We start from the raw sequence: 20,663 nt of genomic DNA, 5'->3' as shown, positions 1-20,663 counted from the left end.
AGTTCTAGTAGGTTTCTAGTCCCAATTTCTACCATTTTATCAGAATAAGACTTACAGTGGTGCCTGAAAGTTTGTGAGCCCTTTAGAATTTTCTATATTTCTGCATAAATATGACCTAAAACATCAGATTTTCACACAAGTCCTAAAAGTAGATAAAGAGAACCCAGTTAAACAAATGAGACAAAAATATTATACTTGATCATTTATTTATTGAGGAAAATGATCCAATATTACTTATCTGTGAGTGGCAAAAGTATGTGAACCTTTGCTTTCAGTATCTGGTGTGACCCCCTTGTGCAGCAATAACTGCAACTAAACGTTTCCGGTAACTGTTGATCAGTCCTGCACACCGGCTTGGAGGAATTTTAGCCCATTCCTCCGTACAGAACAGCTTCAACTCTGGGATGTTGGTGGGTTTCCTCACATGAACTGCTCGCTTCAGGTCCTTCCATAACATTTCAATTGGATTAAGGTCAGGACTTTGACTTGGCCATTCCAAAACATTATTCTTCTTAAACCATTCTCTGGTAGAACAACTTGTGTGCTTAGGGTCGTTGTCTTGCTGCATGACCCAATTTCTCGAGATTCAGTTCATGGACAGATGTCCTGACATTTTCCTTTAGAATTCGCTGGTATAATTCAGAATTCATTGTTCCATCAATGATGGCAAGCCGTCCTGGCCCAGATGCAGCAAAACAGGCCCAAACCATGATACTACCACCACCATGTTTCACAGATGGGATAAGGTTCTTATGCTGGAATGCAGTGTTTTCCTTTCTCAAAACATAACGCTTCTCATTTAAACCAAAAAGTTCTATTTTGGTCTCATCCGTCCACAAAACATTTTTCCAATAGCCTTCTGGCTTGTCCACGTGATCTTTAGCAAACTGCAGACAAGCAGCAATGTTCTTTTTGGAGAGCAGTGGCTTTCTCCTTGCAACCCTGCCATGCACACCATTTGTTGTTCAGTGTTCTCCTGATGGTGGACTCATGAACATGAACATTAGCCAATGTGAGAGAGGCCTTCAGTTGCTTAGAAGTTACCCTGGGGTCCTTTCTGACCTCGCCAACTATTACACGCCTTGCTCTTGGAGTGATCTTTGTTGGTCGACCACTCCTGGGGAGGGTAACAATGGTCTGGAATTTCCTCCGTTTGTACACAATCTGACTGTGGACTGGTGGAGTCCAAACTCTTTAGAGATGGTTTTGTAACCTTTTCCAGCCTGATGAGCATCAACAATACTTTTTCTGAGGTCCTCAGAAATCTCCTTTGTTCACGCCATGATACACTTCCACAAACGTGTTGTGAAGATCAGACTTTGATAGATCCCTGTTCTTTAAATAAAACAGGGTGCCCACTCACACCTGATTGAAAACACCTGACTCTAATTTCACCTTCAAATTAACTGCTAATCCTAGAGGTTCACATACTTTTGCCACTCACAGATATGTAATATTGGATCATTTTCCTCAATAAATAAATGAGACAAAAATATTATAATTGGTCATTTGTTTAACTGGGTTCTCCTTAACTAGTTTTAGGACTTGTGTGAAAATCTGATGTTTTAGGTCATATTTATGCAGAAATCTAAAAAATTATCAAGGGCTCACAAACGTTCAAGCACCACTGTAAGAATAAGAAATACGGTTTTCAGAAAAATCAGAAAATATTTTCTGCATTCAAAAAAGTAAACATTAACTTCTCTTGAATGACTTATTCACATGAGTATACATGCTAAACTAGCCAGCTATGTTTATTTGATCCACATTCACTGGATATGAGCAATCGCGCACTCTGATTGGCTAATCTACTACTAGGCTATCAGCTCATACACAGTAGAGAAAAACAAAATGGCGGCGCGTGTTGTTGAACTAGCCGAGGATGAAATAAAACCCCCCAAATTATCAAGTATTTAAAAGAAACAGAAATGGCTAAAAGAATAAGTTTGTTCTTCCCCAAATATCTCCTGTTCCACACTCCAGTCCAGTTGGTGGCGGTAATGCAACTTTCAGCTGGTTTGCCAACCACCAAAAAACCCTAAAGGCGAAGAAAACCCAAAACAAAAAAATAACAAAAAAAAAAAAACCAAACAAAAAAATATGGAATTAAAGTATTTGATGGTAAAAATGTATCTTTAATTTCTCAATTATTATTATAGCATTTTTCACTTTTGCCGGTTTGTTTACATTCTCAGCAGAAATGATTGTCAGGCATTTTGTATAAAAGTTTTTATTTATCAAATTTGCAAAAAATAAAAATGCTCCGTTTCTCAAAATCCAGCGAATGTGGATATAATAAAACCATCATTCCACTCAATCTCATCATTCAGTACATGGCTTATAGCCAACTTGGCACTACACGCCTCATCGGCTATCAGCTCATATACGGCTGGATTTCATGGAATGTGTTAAATGTGATGAATAAATACAGCTTGTTGAGAATTAAATACAGATACAAGTCACAATATAAATCAAGACAGAAATACTGAATTTCCACTGGCGTTTATCTGCGACAAGTCCAAGATAAATGTGTTAAGATATACTAGATGTCTTGTATATTTAGTTGTGTTGACAGTACACAATCGATGATTCTGTACAGATTATTTTAATGGTTTAAAAATGACATGTTCAGGGATACTGGAGACCCACAAGAGACAAACCTGGAGTGGCATCATCAAAATTGTCACTTTCTAGGAAGGAGTCACAGAAGCATCTTATACAACAAGATGACCAGAACAAAAACAGAAAGCACACAGACTGGTCATTTAGCTTCATCTAACCTAAAGGCACTGATTAACACAGCTTTAAGTGTAGAAACTCAACTCCCACTAACAGTCTCTAAAGGCTCATTACATTATAAAGAGCGATATGAAATGAGACAAGCTGCATCTCCTTGGAGAAATCCTATGATTTAAAAAAAAAAAAAAGGAAAAATAAGAAATTAGTATGACAAAGGTTCTAGCAAGTAATAACAGTAATTGTACTGCAGATTCCTCTTGCACTCGTGTCCAGACAGACATTCTCCTTAATACAAAAATGCTTTGTGAAAATAAAAATCACTGATCAAACTCTCAACATGTTCACAGAACCACTACTGTGGAAAACTATACACATGCATCTGATAAATGCTACAGACATGAGTAAAATCAATCAATTATACTCTATTGTACAAACCCATAGTTAAAAAAAAAACAAAAAACGCAGACACATGCACAAAATGCTTTTTGTGTCATTTCACAATGCGCTGACTGATTTTGAAGCAAAGCCATAATCATTCACTCAGATCACTGACAAAACAAAACTCTTACTAATAAGGTAGACCTTTCAGGCAGGAGGAAGGGGGAAGAAAAGAGAAATCCTGGATGTCCATGATCTGTCTTTTCTCATGTTCACCTCACTTGATGCTACATTAAAGACTTTTTAAAAGTGATAGTGTATTTCCCAGAGGATAAGATGCACCCCTAAACTGTAAAATTGCTTTGCTGTATAAAAGCACATTGGTGTACTGTTTTTTTTTTTTTTAAATTACATTTATATTTAAAGTGCAAGTTTCCTGCTTGTAAAGACTGCTCATGTTTTTGTAAATCATCAGCTGGAAATGACCATGACATCACTTTGTAAACCAACTTCACACACACACCCCAAAAACAACACACAGAACAGAAAAGATGACTTCCACACTTAACAGTAGGGCTGGTGATCTTCAAGTCACACTTTTTGTAGTATTTACTGAAATGACATGAACACGCTAATGATCATTAACATTCCTTTTCCCCCCATTTGGCTACAATTTGGCCAAATATCTGTGAAGACTGCCACTTCACTATAAAAATCTCAGCATCTGTTACGGGGATTTTATAAAAAAAAAAAAAAAAAAAAAAAAAAAAAAAGCATCTTATGGTCAGGGAAATACAGGATTTTTTAAAAAACTAAACCTATGAAGACAACAGCAGGCCATTATAAAAATAAATACTGTAATCAGTTTGCTGGTTATTAGTTGGCAAATGAAGAGCCAACTACTGTTAAAGGCCTACCAAGTCCTTTTACTCCCATATACAGTGATCTACTGAAGTCCTAATGATTCAGATTAGACAATTTATCTCTCCATACAGTCAGGTCCAGAGTTCAAGTCGATCCAGAACTGTTTTTGCCCCACAGGCTATAGAAAACTGACACTTTTACACCGAGACTCCTACCGATTAAATAACGGATACTTACTTCAGGTCATTTGATGATGTTTTAAATCACTGTCTAGCCTATAGTCTGGAAAAGTTTCACTGTATGGCAGCGACTGGAAATCAGTGTTCTTAAAATTGTGTTTTTCTACGGCTAAAATATACAGCTTCAAATTTCAGCTTTAAAACGGGCCAGATCCTGGTGTGTACCTGTCTGAGAAATCCACTGTGTAAAATTCAAATCTAGATAAATGTCCTGTTCTCACACACTTTATATTCATACATTTTATCGTTCAATGCTCATCATTCCTACTGCATTCAATTAATAAAGTCTTTCACTGTCCAATACTGGTGAATGACAGAGTCTTAATTTGAATCAGATAGAGCTGCATTTAGGTTTTAAAAACGATGAAATTATAACCGTTCTTGGCAGTGGACTTCTGGACCTAACCAAAATCTCATTCATACAATCTGACTTTACTACGAAGTACCACACAATCTTGTTTTCTTCTTATCTGGACAGTGAGTTCTTTTACCACGGATGGCTGCAGCTTATCTTCAGGTGCGTGCTGTTGCTGTGGTGTGTGTGAGTGGAACTGTAGATCCAGTATCATAATCCATGTCCACCATGGTATGGTTGGCGGTACTCAGGCTGCTCAGGGATGTGCCTGTGCCCATCTGACGCTCCCGGAGACTTTGCAGGTAACTCTAAAGCGTTAAACCAGACAAAGGCAAAACAAGGAGAGTTAAAATTGGCACAAAACGCACAAGCAAGCAACTGGACAGTTACTGTATTATAATAATTGCCTACAAAGCAATTACTACATTAATAATAAATCCCTCAGTTGGAGTGACAATTTGGTCCACTGTGTTTTTTTTTTTTTTTAAATTCACGGACCTGTTGTCCACACTAGCTAAAAGTTTTCCATGTGACATTAGCAGATCTGTTCATGTGGTTTCGGAGACACCATAACAGTTATAAATTGAACACTTTCTTCCTTGGCATATAATTTGGTTTTATGGCGCATAGACTCAGGTAGGTGATTTAACCCAAAGGTTGACTTATACACTGGTTGTGATATGGAGGAGAATATAATACCATATACCTAAAAATATTTATTCTGCTTATTATATGAAAATATATACACTCACCAAACACTTTATTAGGAACACTACACTAATACTGGGTAAGGCCTCCCATTCTCTCCCTTCTACAACATTTTCAGTGCGTTGTGGTATGGATTTCATAAGATGATTGAAAGATTACTTTGAGATTCTGGTCCATGTTGACATGATTGCATCATGCAGTTCCTGTAGATTTTTCAGGTGCACTTTCATGCTGTGAATCTCCCGTTCCAGCGTCCCAAAGGTGTCCTGTTAGATTTAGATCCAGTAACTGAAGGCCACTGAAGAACAGTGAACTCATGGTCATGTTCATAAAACCAGTTTGAGACGACTTTTGCTTTGTGACATGGTGCATCATCGTGCTGGACGAAGCAGTCAGAAGATGAGTAAATTCTGGCAATGAAGGGATGCACATGGTCAACAACAATACTCAAATAGGCGGTGACATTCAAGTGATGACTGGTTCAAAGTGTGCCAAGAAAAACAACATTCCCCACACCATTACACCCCCTCTACCAACCTGGACTGTTGACACAAGGCAGGTTGGGTCCATGGATTCATGCTGTTGGTGCCAAATTCCAACCCTACCATCTGTGTGCCTCAGCAGAAATTGAGATTCATCAGACCCAGCTATGATTTTCCTGTCTCCAACTGTACAGTTTTGGTGAGCCTGTGTCCACCTCAGCCTCAGCTTTCTGTTCATGGCTGACAGAAGTGGAATCCACCAATGTCTTCTGCTGTTGTAGCCATAAAGTTCCACGTGTTGTGCATTCAGAGATACTTTTCTGCTTACCACAAGTGTAGAGTGGTCATCTGTGTTACTGCAGCCTTTCTATCACCTCAAACTTGTCTGGCCATTCTCTGTTGACCTCTCTCAACAACAAGGCATTTCCATCTGCAGAACTGCTCCTCACTTGATGTTTTTTCCTTTAGTGCACCATTCTGACTAAACTCTACCAGCTGCAGTGTGAGAAAATCTCAGGAGCTCAGCAGTTATAGAAATACTCAAACCAGTCGGTCTGAGACTGACAATCATGTCACAGTCAAAATCACTGAGATCACATTTTCCCTATTCTGATGGTTGATGTGAACATGTCTCTTCACAAGATTCACCTTGACCAAACATTTTTGTTTACCATGAACAAGCTTCTGGCAGAATTCTGGTTGGATATTTCACAACTCTTCATGGTAGAATGGGTAGAGTTCAATTAAATTTGTTTTTTTTTTTCTTGGCATGGACTCGACTTTTAAGCACCGTCCATATATTTTCAACAGGGTTGAAGTCGGGACTTGTTTTAAGCTTAATGTTAGCCTGCTTTATCCTCCACAAACAGCTCTAATGCGTGTTTGGGTTCATTGTCCTGTTGTAACGCTCAAGTCATGTTCAAGTTTCTGATGGTTTATGCTGAAGAATTCTGAGGTAGTCCTCCTCCTTCATTATTCCATCCACTTTGCGCAATGAACCAGTTCCACTGGCAGCAAAACAGCCCCAGAGCATGATGATCCTACCACCACCACCAGCTGGTACAGTGTCCCTCTGTACATGGTGGTCATTGTGGCCAAACAACTCAATCTTTGTCTCATCTGACCATACAGCTTTCCTCCAGAAGGCTTTTTTTCTTCATCCATGTGGTCAGCTTCAAACTTTAGTTAAGCTTGAAGGTGTCAATTTTGAAGCAGGGGGTTATTTCTTGGATAGCAGCCTCTTAGTCCACGGTGATGTAAAACTCATTGAACTGTAGACAGTGAGCCATCAGCTTCCAGTTCATGGCAGGGCTGTGCCATGGTGGTTCCCAAGTTGTTCCTGACCATCCAAACCAATTTCCTTTCAGCTGAGGGTGACAGTTTGGATTTTCTTGAAGCAAAGTGGCTTGGCAAAGTGACTACATCTCACAATAATTTGCATACTTGAACATACATGTTTGACCTGATCTTGGAATTTGCAATTGTTTAGAAATGGCTCCAAGAGACATTCCGGAGTTGTGTACATCTGCGATCCTCTTTCTCAGATCTGCACTGAGCTCCTTGGACTTTTCCATTGTATTGGGTGTTGGTCAATCAAGTGCTGTAAACAAACCCTTTTTATGAAGGCACAGAGAAGCTACCAGCTGTAGTCAATCATGATCACTAACAGGAAGTTAGGAGACCTCGGCTTTGGCAAGATAAAAGACATTATGGAAGTTTCAGCAGCTCTGAATTAATAATCTAAGTGAGCGTATATAAATTTTTGACCCTGTGTCGATTTCAGAAAACCCAAAGAAAATTAAAACTTGTGCACCAAATTCTAGTGTTGTTTTTTTTTTAAACAAAGATGTATGCTGTATAATCATTCTGCCACAGAAAAAGAACAGTTCAAAGAAATTACTGAAAGTCCGAATATTGCCATGACAATCATATCCAAGACGACATTCATGTCACTGTATGCAAACTTCTGACCACAACGGTATACAGGTGTTCCTAATAAAGTGCCTCATGAGTGAATATGTACAAATGCTATTAACGAATCAAATAAACAATATCTTGGAGTGAGAGATGATTTACACATCCAGTTTGCATGATGCTAAACTGTAGGCTATAAACTTGACTTATTGGTGACATTATTTTATGCTGGAGTCACCAGGCTAAAGAACTAAACCTCAGCCTGTTTGATGACTGATCAACATTTCAGCTAAAGGGTCCCCATTCGACATTTCCTTTCTGGCTGAATCATCCCTTTATCTGTACGGGTCTCCTGATTGGCTGGTTATGGACCTTTACTGAGCTGATCCTCCTGAGCCTCTGAATAATGCCAGTGTACAAATCTCTTTCCTTGCACCAAATCTCTTATTAACATACCAAGACATGTTGTTTGGGGAAAGGCTTTTGCATTGCCTCTAGTAGGATTTGTGACACACGGAAATTAAAATGTTATTGGAGCAGCAGCAACTGGACAAACAAAAGCAAAATGACATTTCAATACTAAACGCTGCTATGGTGGTTGAAAGGAACTCAACCACAGAACATTCTGAACAACCAGTTTGGTCATCTACAGTCCAACATCTGGAAACGACTCACATTCATATTTTTAAGAGATTAAATAAATAAAATCAGTTTGGTTCTATTGAAACTAACTGGAGCTAGAAGATCTCCAGCGTAGCGTTTTACAGGAGTGGGTTTACGGCGATACGTCCCCTCCTGACCTGCAGGCAGCTGCAGCTTTTTCACATCTTTCTGTCTTATTCTCATCAGCTGCAGTCGCTTCTGCCTTCTACTGATGATCACTGAGAAAGAGAGGAAGAGTAAAACTAAGTAAACGAGGGTGAGGCAACAGAATGAGCTGAAGATTTGTATTTTTTTTAAAGGTGGGTCAAAACTGCAGTTAATATAACATTGTCTATTCAGTATTATTATATCCACATTCACTGGATATGAGCAATCATGCACTCCGATTGGCTACTCTACTACTAGGCTATCAGCTCATATACTGTGAGTAGAGAAAAACAAAATGGCGGAGCGTGTTGCTGAACCAACCGAGGACGAAATAAAAACTCTCCTCAAAAGCAAAACCCCAAAAATTGTTAAAAATATTCGAAAGAAACAACTAAAAGAATATAGTTGCCCCCAGTATCTCCTGTTCCACACTCCAGCCCAGTCAGTGGTAGGGATGGCGAAAACTAAAAAAAATCTTGACCGACCACCGAGCCTCATTAGCCGGTTAAAGTCGGTTAACCTAGGAGTTTAAAATTCTAGAATTGGAATTATTAGAATCTATTCTAAATCGAACCGCGAGCATCTGCACATTCAGTCCCAGTCGCTGCCCTCCACTCACATTACCTTTTCTACAGCGCGAAACATTTAGTCAAACGCGGCACTGATGTCGAGGGGTTTGTATTGGAGCGGAGGACAAACGGCTCCAGCTTAGAGACGGTTTCAGTTGGCCATGATGGCGTTGAAAATAAAGTCAAGTGCTAGAAGAAGTACATAACATTCAGTGATGGGAATAACGGCGTTAAAATAAAGGCTGTTATAACGCCGGGTAATCTAATTAATTAGCTACAATCGTTACAACGCCGTTACCAATATCAACATGCCATTACTGCATGGTATTGAAGTTGCTCTGAAGCTGTCACCGACTTGGCTCACAGGCATAAAAGCTGCGTTTGTCACTCCCCCTTCAGACACCGCTGTCATTTCATTCTCTCCCCTTCCCTCCAAAAGTCGGCATCTGCGTCTTTAGTTTGTGTGGAGAGATCTGATCTGCAATAACATGCATTGTTGGCTACAGACCGAAACATACTTTCAGAATGCACTGGCCAAGGCAGGACTAAACTCGATGTGCCTTCTAATAATAATTAAAAAAAAAAAAAACAGAATAGTAATTTGTAAGCTAAAAAGCCTGTGTCTACACTTTTCTTTCGCCGAGTGGCAGCTGTGTTCAACTGGGGCGGGACATGACTGAATGGGTGTTTCTGATTTGTCAGCTGTCGTCCTTACACCGCATGGCATGCCCCAAGCGTTTACAACACAGAATTCCAGGTTCTCCGCTCCAAAATCGGCAGCTTCAAAACGATTGATTTTTTTTTTAACCAACAACCAAAAAAAAATTAACCGGTTGTCGTTGATTCGGTCAACCATCGGTCAAACGGTCATCGGTTAACATCCCTAGTCAGTGGCGGTAATGCACCTTTAAAGTTGGGTTGCCAATCGCCAAAAAACCCTAAAAAATAAAAATGGAAAGTATTTGATAGTAAGAATGTATCTTTTTAATTTTTCAAAAATTATTATTGCATTTTTCAAAATTGCTACTGCTATTTTGCTGGTTTGTTTACATTCTAAGCAGAAATTCTTTTGTTGGACATTTTGTATAAAAGTTTTTTTTATCAAATTTGAAAAAAATAAAAATGCTCCGTTTCTCAAAATCCAGTGAATGTGGATATAATAAAACAGCTATTCCACTAAATCTCGTCGTACATGGCTTATAGCCAACATCAGCTCATGTACGACTCGATTTTGTGGAATAACTTAAATATAATCAAACACTACTGCATTCAGTTGTAGCATACAATACCTTCCGTGTGTGAAAAACCTTCGGCTGTGAGCTTCCATTGCACTAATGCTCCCATAACGCTAAGCAAAGGCCAGATGCCCAGGATGACCCAGCTGTACCAGCAGAGTGGTGCGGGAGCAGGGATGAGGCGCAAACAGTCATAAATATGTGTGACCAGCATCAGCAACTCCACAAAGTAATCAGCGCACACAGTCATGATGGCGGCGCCAAATACAGCTGTGGAGATGATGGTGAAAAACTTCTGCCACTGAAGAGTTAAAACGGCACACAGCATGCCAGTGCCGAGGAGGACACCTACGGGCACCTGTATCTCACACACACACACACACACACACACACACACACACACACACACACACACAGAGCGTGGGACAGCATATGTAACTATATAACCATGAATCATTGGGAACTTTTACCACTTACTGCACTTTTAGTATATTTGCCATTTGGTCTGATTCAGTTTCACACTGTGTATATTTAATCAACCAAAACACTAAAAATATTTATTAAGAACTATGTAGGAATGGATGGAGTAGGAAATGCACACAAAAGTTTGATTTCAGAAAATATAAACACATCCTTTCAAGCATGCATATAGAAACATGTTTATTAATTCACATATATTAACGTGTCTGGAAACAATTTCAGGCTGGATATGAACAGATTTATTCATAAAACTGTTCACACGAGATATTTCACATTCCTGAAAATCCTACAAATTCTGAAAAACATTTGTATCTTACTCGTGCTGTGCGCGCACAAGTTTATGCTTAAAGATAGTCACGATTTATATTCACAATTATTGGTAATTAAGACTATAATCAATTTTAAATAAGTATACAGGAGGAGGGCCTAATATAAGCGATAAACGCTTTTTCCTTCCTCCTGCACTTGTGGTTTTATTATTATGTTCTTTTTTTGTTGTTCAAATAAATAAAATAAATAAATAAATAAATAAATAAAAAGATGACTGACTAATGTAAACCTTGACTGCTCAACTTCAAAGCATGTAAATCGATGAGCAACTGCATTTTTATATGGAGATTACACTCAAGTTTAAATAGCTTATGTATTTCATTTACACTCAAATCTAATGAATATTTTGTGAAACAGTCATTTCATGTTTTTAAAAGGCATTAACTAACGAAACAAAGCGGCTAGAGATAATGAGATGAGAAAATTAAGAAAGCACACATAAGCCTACAAATTCAGACAAAATGGTCAGGTCATTCAATTAAGAGGAAATGCTGGTCAGTTCCATTTTCCACAGCATCTCTTTTTAACGCTGTGCAGCACGTTATGACAGCGAACAACCAGGGAGGCTACAGGCTAACACATGAAGATGTCTGTGAAGATTCTCAATCATCCAGGTCATAGTAAACTGTGGGTGGTAGAAGTGGGCAACTGGACTTGCTTGAAAAATCTTGAAAACGTTTCACCTCTCGTCCAAAAGGCTTCCTCAGTTCTGTCTGACTAATAGGGAGTATCAGATATTTATCTTCTCCTGGATCAGAATCAGAATTCTGATGACCAGCTCATCTCAGGCCCTGTCCACACGGCAACGGATTCAGGTGACTCCGATACAATTGCTTATCGTTTAGGCCTGGCGTCCACACGGCACCGGCGTTTTGGGTGCCCAAAACGCAATCTTTTTGAGAACGGGTTCCAGAGTGGAAAGATCTGGCAACGTTGCCGTTGTGAAGTCGTCTGGATGAGTAGAACGGATTTGTTTACGATGACGTCACAACCACATGACCGTCAGTGCTTCACGCCGGGTAGAAGTGTAACGAACTCGATGCGAGTTGTCAACAAATCCTATAACTTGGTTCATGAAACGCGCTTACAAAATATTTTCACTGTGAATATTTATTGTGTAATGGTGCAAAGTGAGAGAGAGAGAGAGAGAGAGAGAGAGAGAGAGAGAGAGAGACTCTGCGCAGAGTCAATGCCGCCAGCAAAAATAGGGAAAAAAAAGGAGCGATCTCACCTCTTCAGATATTGGTTTAAGTCCTACAATACATTCCTCAAAAAGGGTGTAGAAGAGCAAATTAATCCATCAACGTGTAGCGTTCAATTTATTCCGGACCATTAAAGACGCCGCCTTCCGCGTAGAATCATATGTCATCCCCGCCGCCATATTGGATGGGTCAAAGCGGAGAATAAAGATTCATGTGCTGCGTTTAACTGTACCAACAGGTTTACCGTCCAAACGAGATCACATGGGATTACCTTTCACAGGTGAGAAGCAACAAATTAACCCATCAACGTGTAGTATTCAATTTATTCCGGACCATTAAAGACGCCACCTTCCGCGTAGAATCATACGTCATCCTCGCCGCCATACTGGATAGGTCAAAGCGGAGAATAAAGATTAGCTGCGTTTAACTGTACCAACAGGTTTGCTGTCCAAACGAGATCACATGGGATTACCTTTCACAGGTGAGACTGGAAAAATACTTTTCATTGTATTTGGTCATTATAATGTAATTTTACGAACAGATTTTTCTGACTTTGTGGCTAATATGAAGTCTCGCGCATAATAGTTTATGCGCATGCATCCTTACTTCTTCTATTGTTCTGGTGTCTCTGAAGGGACCGTCTTACAGCGCCCCTAGAGGTGTGGCATGTGTATTGCATCGTTTTCAGCAAGCGTTGCGTTGCCATATGGAGCTGATATTTTACTGATCGTTGCCCATTTGGACGCGATATATTTTTAAATAACATCTCGTTGCCGTTGTGGATATAGCCTAAGGTGTCATTGAGGCATCATGTTGGTGTGGGTTACTGGAGGCTGGGTGTGAACAGCGAGTCATTAGGGTGATCAAAGGATTGCCCGTTAGGGTGATCAATGGCAATCTGACTCTCTCTGTCCTCCTGTGAGTCACCGAAAACAGCTTTTTCAAGCAAGTCCAGTTGCCCACTTCTACCACCCACAGCTAACACATGAAGCCAGCCAACCACAGCCATTTTGAACTTCTGCTCATTCTAGGCCACCGGGCAGTGCAACACACGCGGAGGAAAGCGCTATCTGCCCTCCACCATATACATGAACTCACAGACACCACAGACTGGCTAGTCTTGTGACTGATAGGGGAGAATGAATATGCAACTCCTCCCACCCAGAGAGCACAGCCAATTTAGCAATTAAAAATGAATTAAGGTAAGGGCTAATGTGTGCCTCCAAAACACATGAAGCCAAAAAAAAAATCCTTTTGAATTGCTGTTCTAAATGATCATCACAAAATGATCATCGACCCCTTTTACACAACCGGTTCAAGGCCGAATTCTTAGGCCTTTATTCCACCTGCATAAAACGTCTGAGTGCGGAACGGAGGGTCTGTGTCGTTCTACTGCCAAGCCAGAATGATTGGCAGTAACAGGGTGAAATAAACGTCTGTGTAAAAGGGACAGCCAGCATGGCAGAACAAGTGCGTGATGCTGACATTCTTTTGACATTTCTTCTTTCCCAGAGCAGAGCAAATTCAAATATCTCCATCTAAGGTCCGCGTAAACATGTTGCTTGCACGAGTCTCTCCACTCCTCTCTCTCATTATCTCCCACCCCCAACTTTTTTTTTTAAATAAATACGAGAGGGGGCACATTTTACTTCCCTTAAACGTGAATTACTTAACAGAAGTGATTACATGTTGCATATGATGCTCAGCAACTTGTCTTGTATTTGAAGAGTGGTATAAATGCGCACGGCTACCAAAATCACCTTTGTCAGTTCACTGACTTTTTTTTTTTTTTAATTAAAGCAGCACCGATATGCTCAGGGTATTCAGATTTCCAACATATCAATACGTCACCCTAGATGCTGACACTCTGTTGTGACACGTCACGCCTATGGTTTCAGAACATTGGTTCGCAATGTAAGACTACACACTGGCACGGGTTCGTGCTGGCTTTATTTATTTCAGTGTAAATCACTAAAGCCGGAATATTGAGGAGTCTTCTTTACACCAGTATTATGGAATACCTGTGTAAAAAGGGCTAGTGTGTGCGAGAGAGGCGGATGCAAGTGCAGAAGTGTTCAATATCATACAGTGCAATTTAAACAGAAAGTGCATGAAAAAAAAACACACAACGGCAAAACCGAATCAGCAGGCAAGGTCATAAACAGGATAACAGGCAAGAGGTCAATCGAGGCACGGACACGACATCTGAGGCAAAACAAGGACGAGGAGTTGAGAAACCAGGAAATCAGCAGGAACAGGAAACAAGGCTCAGTATGCACACGAGATGCAGCATAATACTTCGCGTAGCATTACCCTCGGCACAATCCTTAAATAGCCCAACATAGTTCACTGATTGAAAAACAGGTGCGCCTTGTTCACGGCACACGCGCTGTAGCCCACTTGGCGCGCGCGGCCCGAGGCACGCCTTAGGGTGCACTTGCCAAGGCGCTCAGGACGGACATAGAGAGTCACAGAACATGCCAACTGTCTCCATACACATTTGCTGCTTAAAACAGAAATCTACAGTGCTGCATGCATCATCGGACTATTTCAGGAATTTATATTTGCAGGATACTTGTGTTTTAGTTGGCGCTGATGAAGTGCAATTACATTAACATATTGGATTTTTTTTTTTTTTTTTAAGTCAAATGGAAACCGTTCAAAAGGAACAAACCGTTAAAACTGAATCCTGAATGATTTCCTATAAACTACATACACACAGACGTGTAGTGTTGCCACCTTACAGCTCTAAGGTCTTCAGTACAATCCTGAGCTCAAGTTACTGTCTGTGTGGAGTTTCACATCATCCCCCTGTATCTGTGCAGGTTCCTCCCAGCTTTCAAAAACACGCTGGTAGGCGGAGTGGCTACTCCAAAATGCCTGCAAATGTGATCGAGTGTGTGAGCCCTGTGTTGGTTTGGCGTCTCATCCAGAGTGTAATTTTAGCTAAAAACATGATCTGCAGTACATTCATGGCATGTTCACATTTCAGGAAGTGTATTGTGTCTGTTCCTACAGGGTGAAGGGTGTGTTGAGCTGCTGAGATTTATATGATGTGGATTCATAGCTGAAGAGAATGAATGCAGCTCATTCTGTTCATATTAATATATTTACAGAATTTATATTGCCATATAACACAAAATATATATTATTTACATTAGTAACTGAAAATCAGTCATGCAGACAATCTCTTCTTATTTTAGTTTGAAAAAAAAAAAAACCAAAAATATACTTTGATCTGGGTGTGTATACCTTTATGTTTAGTTCAAAATCACACCTAACACTTTTTTCTTGAAATAAACATTCATATATTTCAGGAAGTGTATAGTGTTTGTAGTGACAGGGTGCTGGTATGTAGAGCTGCTGATTTTTACTTAAAGCAGATACGCAGAACCTTTATTTTTAAATACATTTCTGAGTGGATAGTATATCCATCCTTGACTTTTGTAGAATTTAAAAAAAAATATATTTTTGAGAGTTAAAATCGACCGCAAAGTTGGCATTCGAGCTGCGCCGCTGAGCCAGCCAGCCCTGAGCGTGTGACGTCACAGCAGGAACCGGTTTTAAGGCCGAGGCCTTTGACAGCTATAGACCAAAGTCATATAAATAAAAATTTATGGTGAAAGTAAGAAATACCGTTACTGACTTGCTCAACTAAGACTGATTTGACTTCATTGATTGTGGGTTGACTCTCATTAAAACAGGATAGGGGTTATAACTTGCGCAACGTACATGTACATGCATGCATTTTCACTGATAAAACGTAAAAGGCTAATTAAGTAATCAGATGAACTGAGACGATCACATTCTGAAGCAAATTAAATAATCTTATACCGGTAACTTAAACATAATACAAGTTACATGTATTAATCTAAATGCAGGTAAACAACGTGTTGTTTTATATCCAAATGAGTGTCGGAGCTTACCCGTCTGTGTTCTCGCTTCTTGAAGGCCGATCTTGTGGCCGACTGTTTTGAAACAATCTGACTTTCAGTTGTTCGTTCAGTTCTCCGTTCATTTGCTTCTTCCACATAAGGGCGAGATGGCAGCAATATCCAGTTTAGAAATCAGATGGCTGGTCCACTCATTCTCTGTTTTCTTCATACTCAGTACTCCGCCATTACTGCTCAGCTCAGGCAATTACTAAAACCTGGGACGGAACGGGACGTCACCGGTTTTAGCAACAACCGCGGGGAGATCACTGCCCGAGCGATACATCACATCCCATTCCGTCCCGGGTTTTAGCAACAACCCTCGGCTCACTCCGGGAGAACTGGTGCAACTGAACTCACGTAAATAAATAAATAAATAAATAAATTTTCTTGTTTTCTTTTTCTTTAAATTATTGGTGCTGCACCCTCTTTCAATACGGGCTTATAGCAAACGCTCCTCAACAGATCAGAGGTCTCGTACGAGTCTTCAGTAAAACGTGCAGAGCAGAGGACAGACCACTTCGTAGCCGCCCAGTGTGCCCGTGAACTTCTCGCAAAATGCGTCCAAATCTTTGCAGTTTGAACATTCTTGGGCCATGAACGCAATGTAAATCCAGCTTCTGTCGTGTTGCTGCACCGGCCAAAAACACATCTACGTGGCATGGCGATAAATTAGCTCAAAATGGAGGATCGGAGTTGCAGTCAGCTCTGTGTTTTAGTATAGCGGAAATGGCGACGAGACCGATACCCTTCCTGCTGTGACGTTACGGACATCAAGGTCCTTCACTCAGACCGCTACCTATATAAATCACTTTAATCGGAAAAATTACTATATTAGATTTCTTGTTAACGCTTAAAACTATTCCTGTGCCATTCTTGAGGTCTCAAGGCATTTATAAACAAAAAGTGAGGCTGTGGTTCTGCGTATCTGCTTGAAAAGATGTGCATTATCTGAATTGGTGCATGCTGTTCATTAAATTGATACAGTTTTCCTTTATATGTAAATAAGCAAAATTATCTACATTTTCAACTCAAAGCTGTGTAAACACCAAATTCATTTCAAAAAAAGAACATTTGTTTGACTATATTTTAGGAAGTATATTGTGTATGCATAGTCACAAAGTGCTGGGTATATAGTGTCGAGTATCATTTAAAGTGCAAAATATAGTAAGCAAGCTATAGCTAGATGCTTGGCATGAATTTTGAAACTAAAATCACCAATCCTTTGCATATTTCAGGAAGCACAGTGTGCCCATTCCCACGGAGTGCTGGGTGTAGAGGCTGCCGAGTTTTCTTTAAGGTGTGTTCTTGGTTGAAAATACTGTATGGAGTGTGTTGGCATATTTCAGGAGGTGCATTGTGTGCTTACCCACAGGGTGCTGGGTGTGTACAGCTGGTGTGTGAGCAAAAGGCCAGCAATGGCAAGGAGCAAACCGAGCAGGATGCCCGTCATAAAAAGACCGACGCTGCGCACTAGCATAGTGACGAGGCCACACAGAAGTCCGATGCCCAAGCCGATTCCAGCGCTTGCCTCAATGCTCAGCTGGGTGTCTAACACTCGCTCCTTATAGCACAGCAGGAAGATGATCACGGAACCAAACAACAGCCCCGACAGGAACATGATGGCTTTGAAGCATCGATAACCTGCAAGAGAGATTTAATAATAATGGTTGGGAAAAATATTTTCGGCTTGGTTGCCATTCAAGCACATACTGCACTGTTCCCTATATGTTGGCTGCATTGCCAAGTCTAGTTCCTGTTAATTTGGTATATTGAGTTATTAACATAACGGTATGGATTATTCCTTGAAGCTGCAAGAGAACTGTGCATCTTAAAGGCTGAAAAGGCCAACATGAACAAAGCACTGCATCATAACTGTAAAACAACAACATCTCATTTTCATCCAAGTCTCAACTTAAAATAACTAAAGTCGAGTTTTGGTTTGACGTTCTCCAGTTGCATGAGAATTTAACAACACATTCATTTAACTGAAATGAATGGGAGTGGTTGAGGTCAAACAAAAGTGACTGCCCTGAAATAACAGCACTAGTTCCCATAGAACACACACACACACTATGTGCATTAGTACATTAAAATATGCAAGTTAGTTTAATGTATAAATAAGTGGTGCACCTCACTACAAAATGAGTCCAGCGCTGCAAACTTCATTCTGAAATATGACGAGTGCCTCAAAAATAAAGCCCCACATACAATTTCTCTAATTTTGACAAATACATTCCTTAATCTATAATGTACGTATGTCACCAAAATATTTTACTGTTAAGCAACTTATAAATATGACTTTGTAGGCCAAATAAATGTGCTGTGCATTCATTTCAATTTACACATCAAATGTTTACAGCTGATTCTGTTAAAGGGCATATTCTGGACCAATTTCGTGTTTTTTTTTTAATATGAAAGTATGTCCCTTTACACACTCATCCAGAAGGTAATTTTGCACAAGGCCATCTGTCTACAGCAGAAAAAAATAAAATAAAACGCGTCTGGAAAAATTCCAAGGGAGTCTGGAGCCAGATTCGTGACGTTATCTGCGGAAGCGCCAGCAGGCTGCGCGAGCTTTGCACGGTTTCAGTGCACAGCCTGTGTAGACCAAGCGCTCCCATTTCTCTCTCATTGTCCGGTCTTTTGGAAAACAATGAGTACTAATCCCATCAAGATTGGTGTTGCTACACCCTCCTACGGTACATCTGTTAACCATTTTAATTACGTGATAACGTTGAAGAAATTTGCATAAAACCACCAGGTCGTTTTCTCATAAACAAACCAGCGCTGACGTAGGATTCAGAAGGAGGCGTCACGCACGCGACGTCACGAAAATCAGTCAGTGCGTTTACATGCACATCCAAATCGAGCTACTGTCAGTAATCGAGCTAAGGGTCCCAGCAGGGGTGCCAGAGAAATCCAATCCTACATGCACACAAAGAAATCGAGCTATTGTGTGAGGTACATTGTGCACCCGAGCCACAGGTGGCGCTACACGCCCCATCGTGTTGGTACACTTCCGGTTGTCGTCATGAAGAAGAGCTATTCAAGAGTATAAACAAAGTTATCAGTTCCGTGCTCACAAGAAGAACGACCACGAGGACAGAAACATCGAGATATATATATATATATATATATATATATATATATATATTTTTTTTTTTTTTTCAACTCCTTAAGCTGAATGAGCATGAACTCTATCTCCTCATTGCTCCAGAAGTGCACGTTTCTAGTTTCTACTACTGTTGTCATGCCGACCGAGGCTGTTGTGTTTCCCGCTTATGGTCTCGTCACTCCCGGAAGGGGCAGTGCTGAAGTAAGTAGCTTGACTACGTAGCTCGATAGGGTTTACATGCACTAAGTAGCTCGGCTACAATTGCATAATCTAGGTCGTGTAGCTCGATTACGAGAAATCCAGTTCGGTTCGATTTCAGCTGAGCTAAGGTGTTTCCATGGCATTTAGAACTTCGATTTCAGTCGAGCAACGGCAGAAATTCGATTCTCTCTCTGTGCATGTAACACTCTCTGAGTGTTTCCCGGGAAATCCAAATGCCAAGTTTTTTCAGAGGCGGACCAATTCGCCTCAAATGGCTTGATTTCAACTGAATTTTTCTGGTATTGCGCAAGGTAAAAAATTGCACAAAATGCAAAATGTGACAGATATTTGACCAAAGTTTCAGATAAAATAGAAGAATTACATTGATCTTGCTCCTGAATTTACATTTCTCTGGATTAGCTGCGCCAAATTCAACAAAATCACCTCTTAAAGATAATTAATTCTAGATTTACAACATCCAATAATGCAAATTGTATTTTTTTTTTGACCAAGTGGACTTTTGTGGTGACGCTCCACATATTAAATTGGGGGGGGGGGGGGGGGGGGGACAACAAAAAAAACCACCCTTATTTAGTTATTTCAGTATTTAATTATGCACAGTGTTATTTGGGTATTTCCTTATACCCTAAAAAACATGGATTTAAAAAAATAAATTAAAAAGTAGCCCTAACACAGTGCGCAAAGAAGTCTTGCAAGTGTGCTGCTTTTACTCTAATATGGGCAGGAGCGGGAGGTCAGTTATGTAGATCGGGGGATTAAAGAGAGAGACAAGTCAGTCATTCATAATAACATTTAACACAAGACCATTAAAGCATTTTTATGCCATTAAAATGACTGTATAATGGAGACAAGTTAGCTAATTGAGGTTGGCAGTTTAAACCCATTTTATACTCAAAGTGACACTGCTCTAGTACGGTGTATTCCTTTGCAGCGTCATCGTTCATTATTAGTGAAGACGTGCAAATATCTGCTGTCAGGTTACACTGAGCACCAAGTTCATTAATCCAGTGAGATTTTCACAAAGTTTGAATTTTAACCGCCAGTAACCTACAGGCTGAAACGCTAAACTGACATTCATTAAAGCTT

At 40.1% G+C, this 20,663-nt stretch overlaps 1 protein-coding gene across 5 annotated transcripts in view; it reads right to left on the bottom strand.

The window, feature by feature from the left end:
* Window positions 1-2,214: 2,214 nt before the first annotated feature.
* LOC132874445 (transmembrane protein 198-like) overlaps window positions 2,215-20,663 on the bottom strand; it is a 79,577-nt gene continuing 61,128 nt past the window's right edge. For 3 of the 5 annotated variants that reach the window (XM_060910627.1, XM_060910629.1, XM_060910630.1), the window contains 4 exons: window positions 17,607-17,881; window positions 10,348-10,651; window positions 8,412-8,560; window positions 2,215-4,883 (listed from right to left, as the gene is read on the bottom strand). In XM_060910627.1, coding sequence (XP_060766610.1) covers window positions 4,734-4,883; window positions 8,412-8,560; window positions 10,348-10,651; window positions 17,607-17,881 — 878 coding nt within the window. In that variant the 3' untranslated portion in view covers window positions 2,215-4,733. The remainder of the gene's footprint in view (window positions 4,884-8,411; window positions 8,561-10,347; window positions 10,652-17,606; window positions 17,882-20,663) is intronic. The other 2 variants (XM_060910628.1, XM_060910631.1) reach the window with 2 other exon arrangements.

Source organism: Neoarius graeffei, chromosome 26, assembly GCF_027579695.1.
Source record: "Neoarius graeffei isolate fNeoGra1 chromosome 26, fNeoGra1.pri, whole genome shotgun sequence".
Classification (NCBI taxonomy): domain Eukaryota; kingdom Metazoa; phylum Chordata; class Actinopteri; order Siluriformes; family Ariidae; genus Neoarius; species Neoarius graeffei.
The sequence above is the reverse complement of the archived record's forward strand: the minus strand, read 5'-3'. Positions and strand labels throughout refer to the sequence as shown.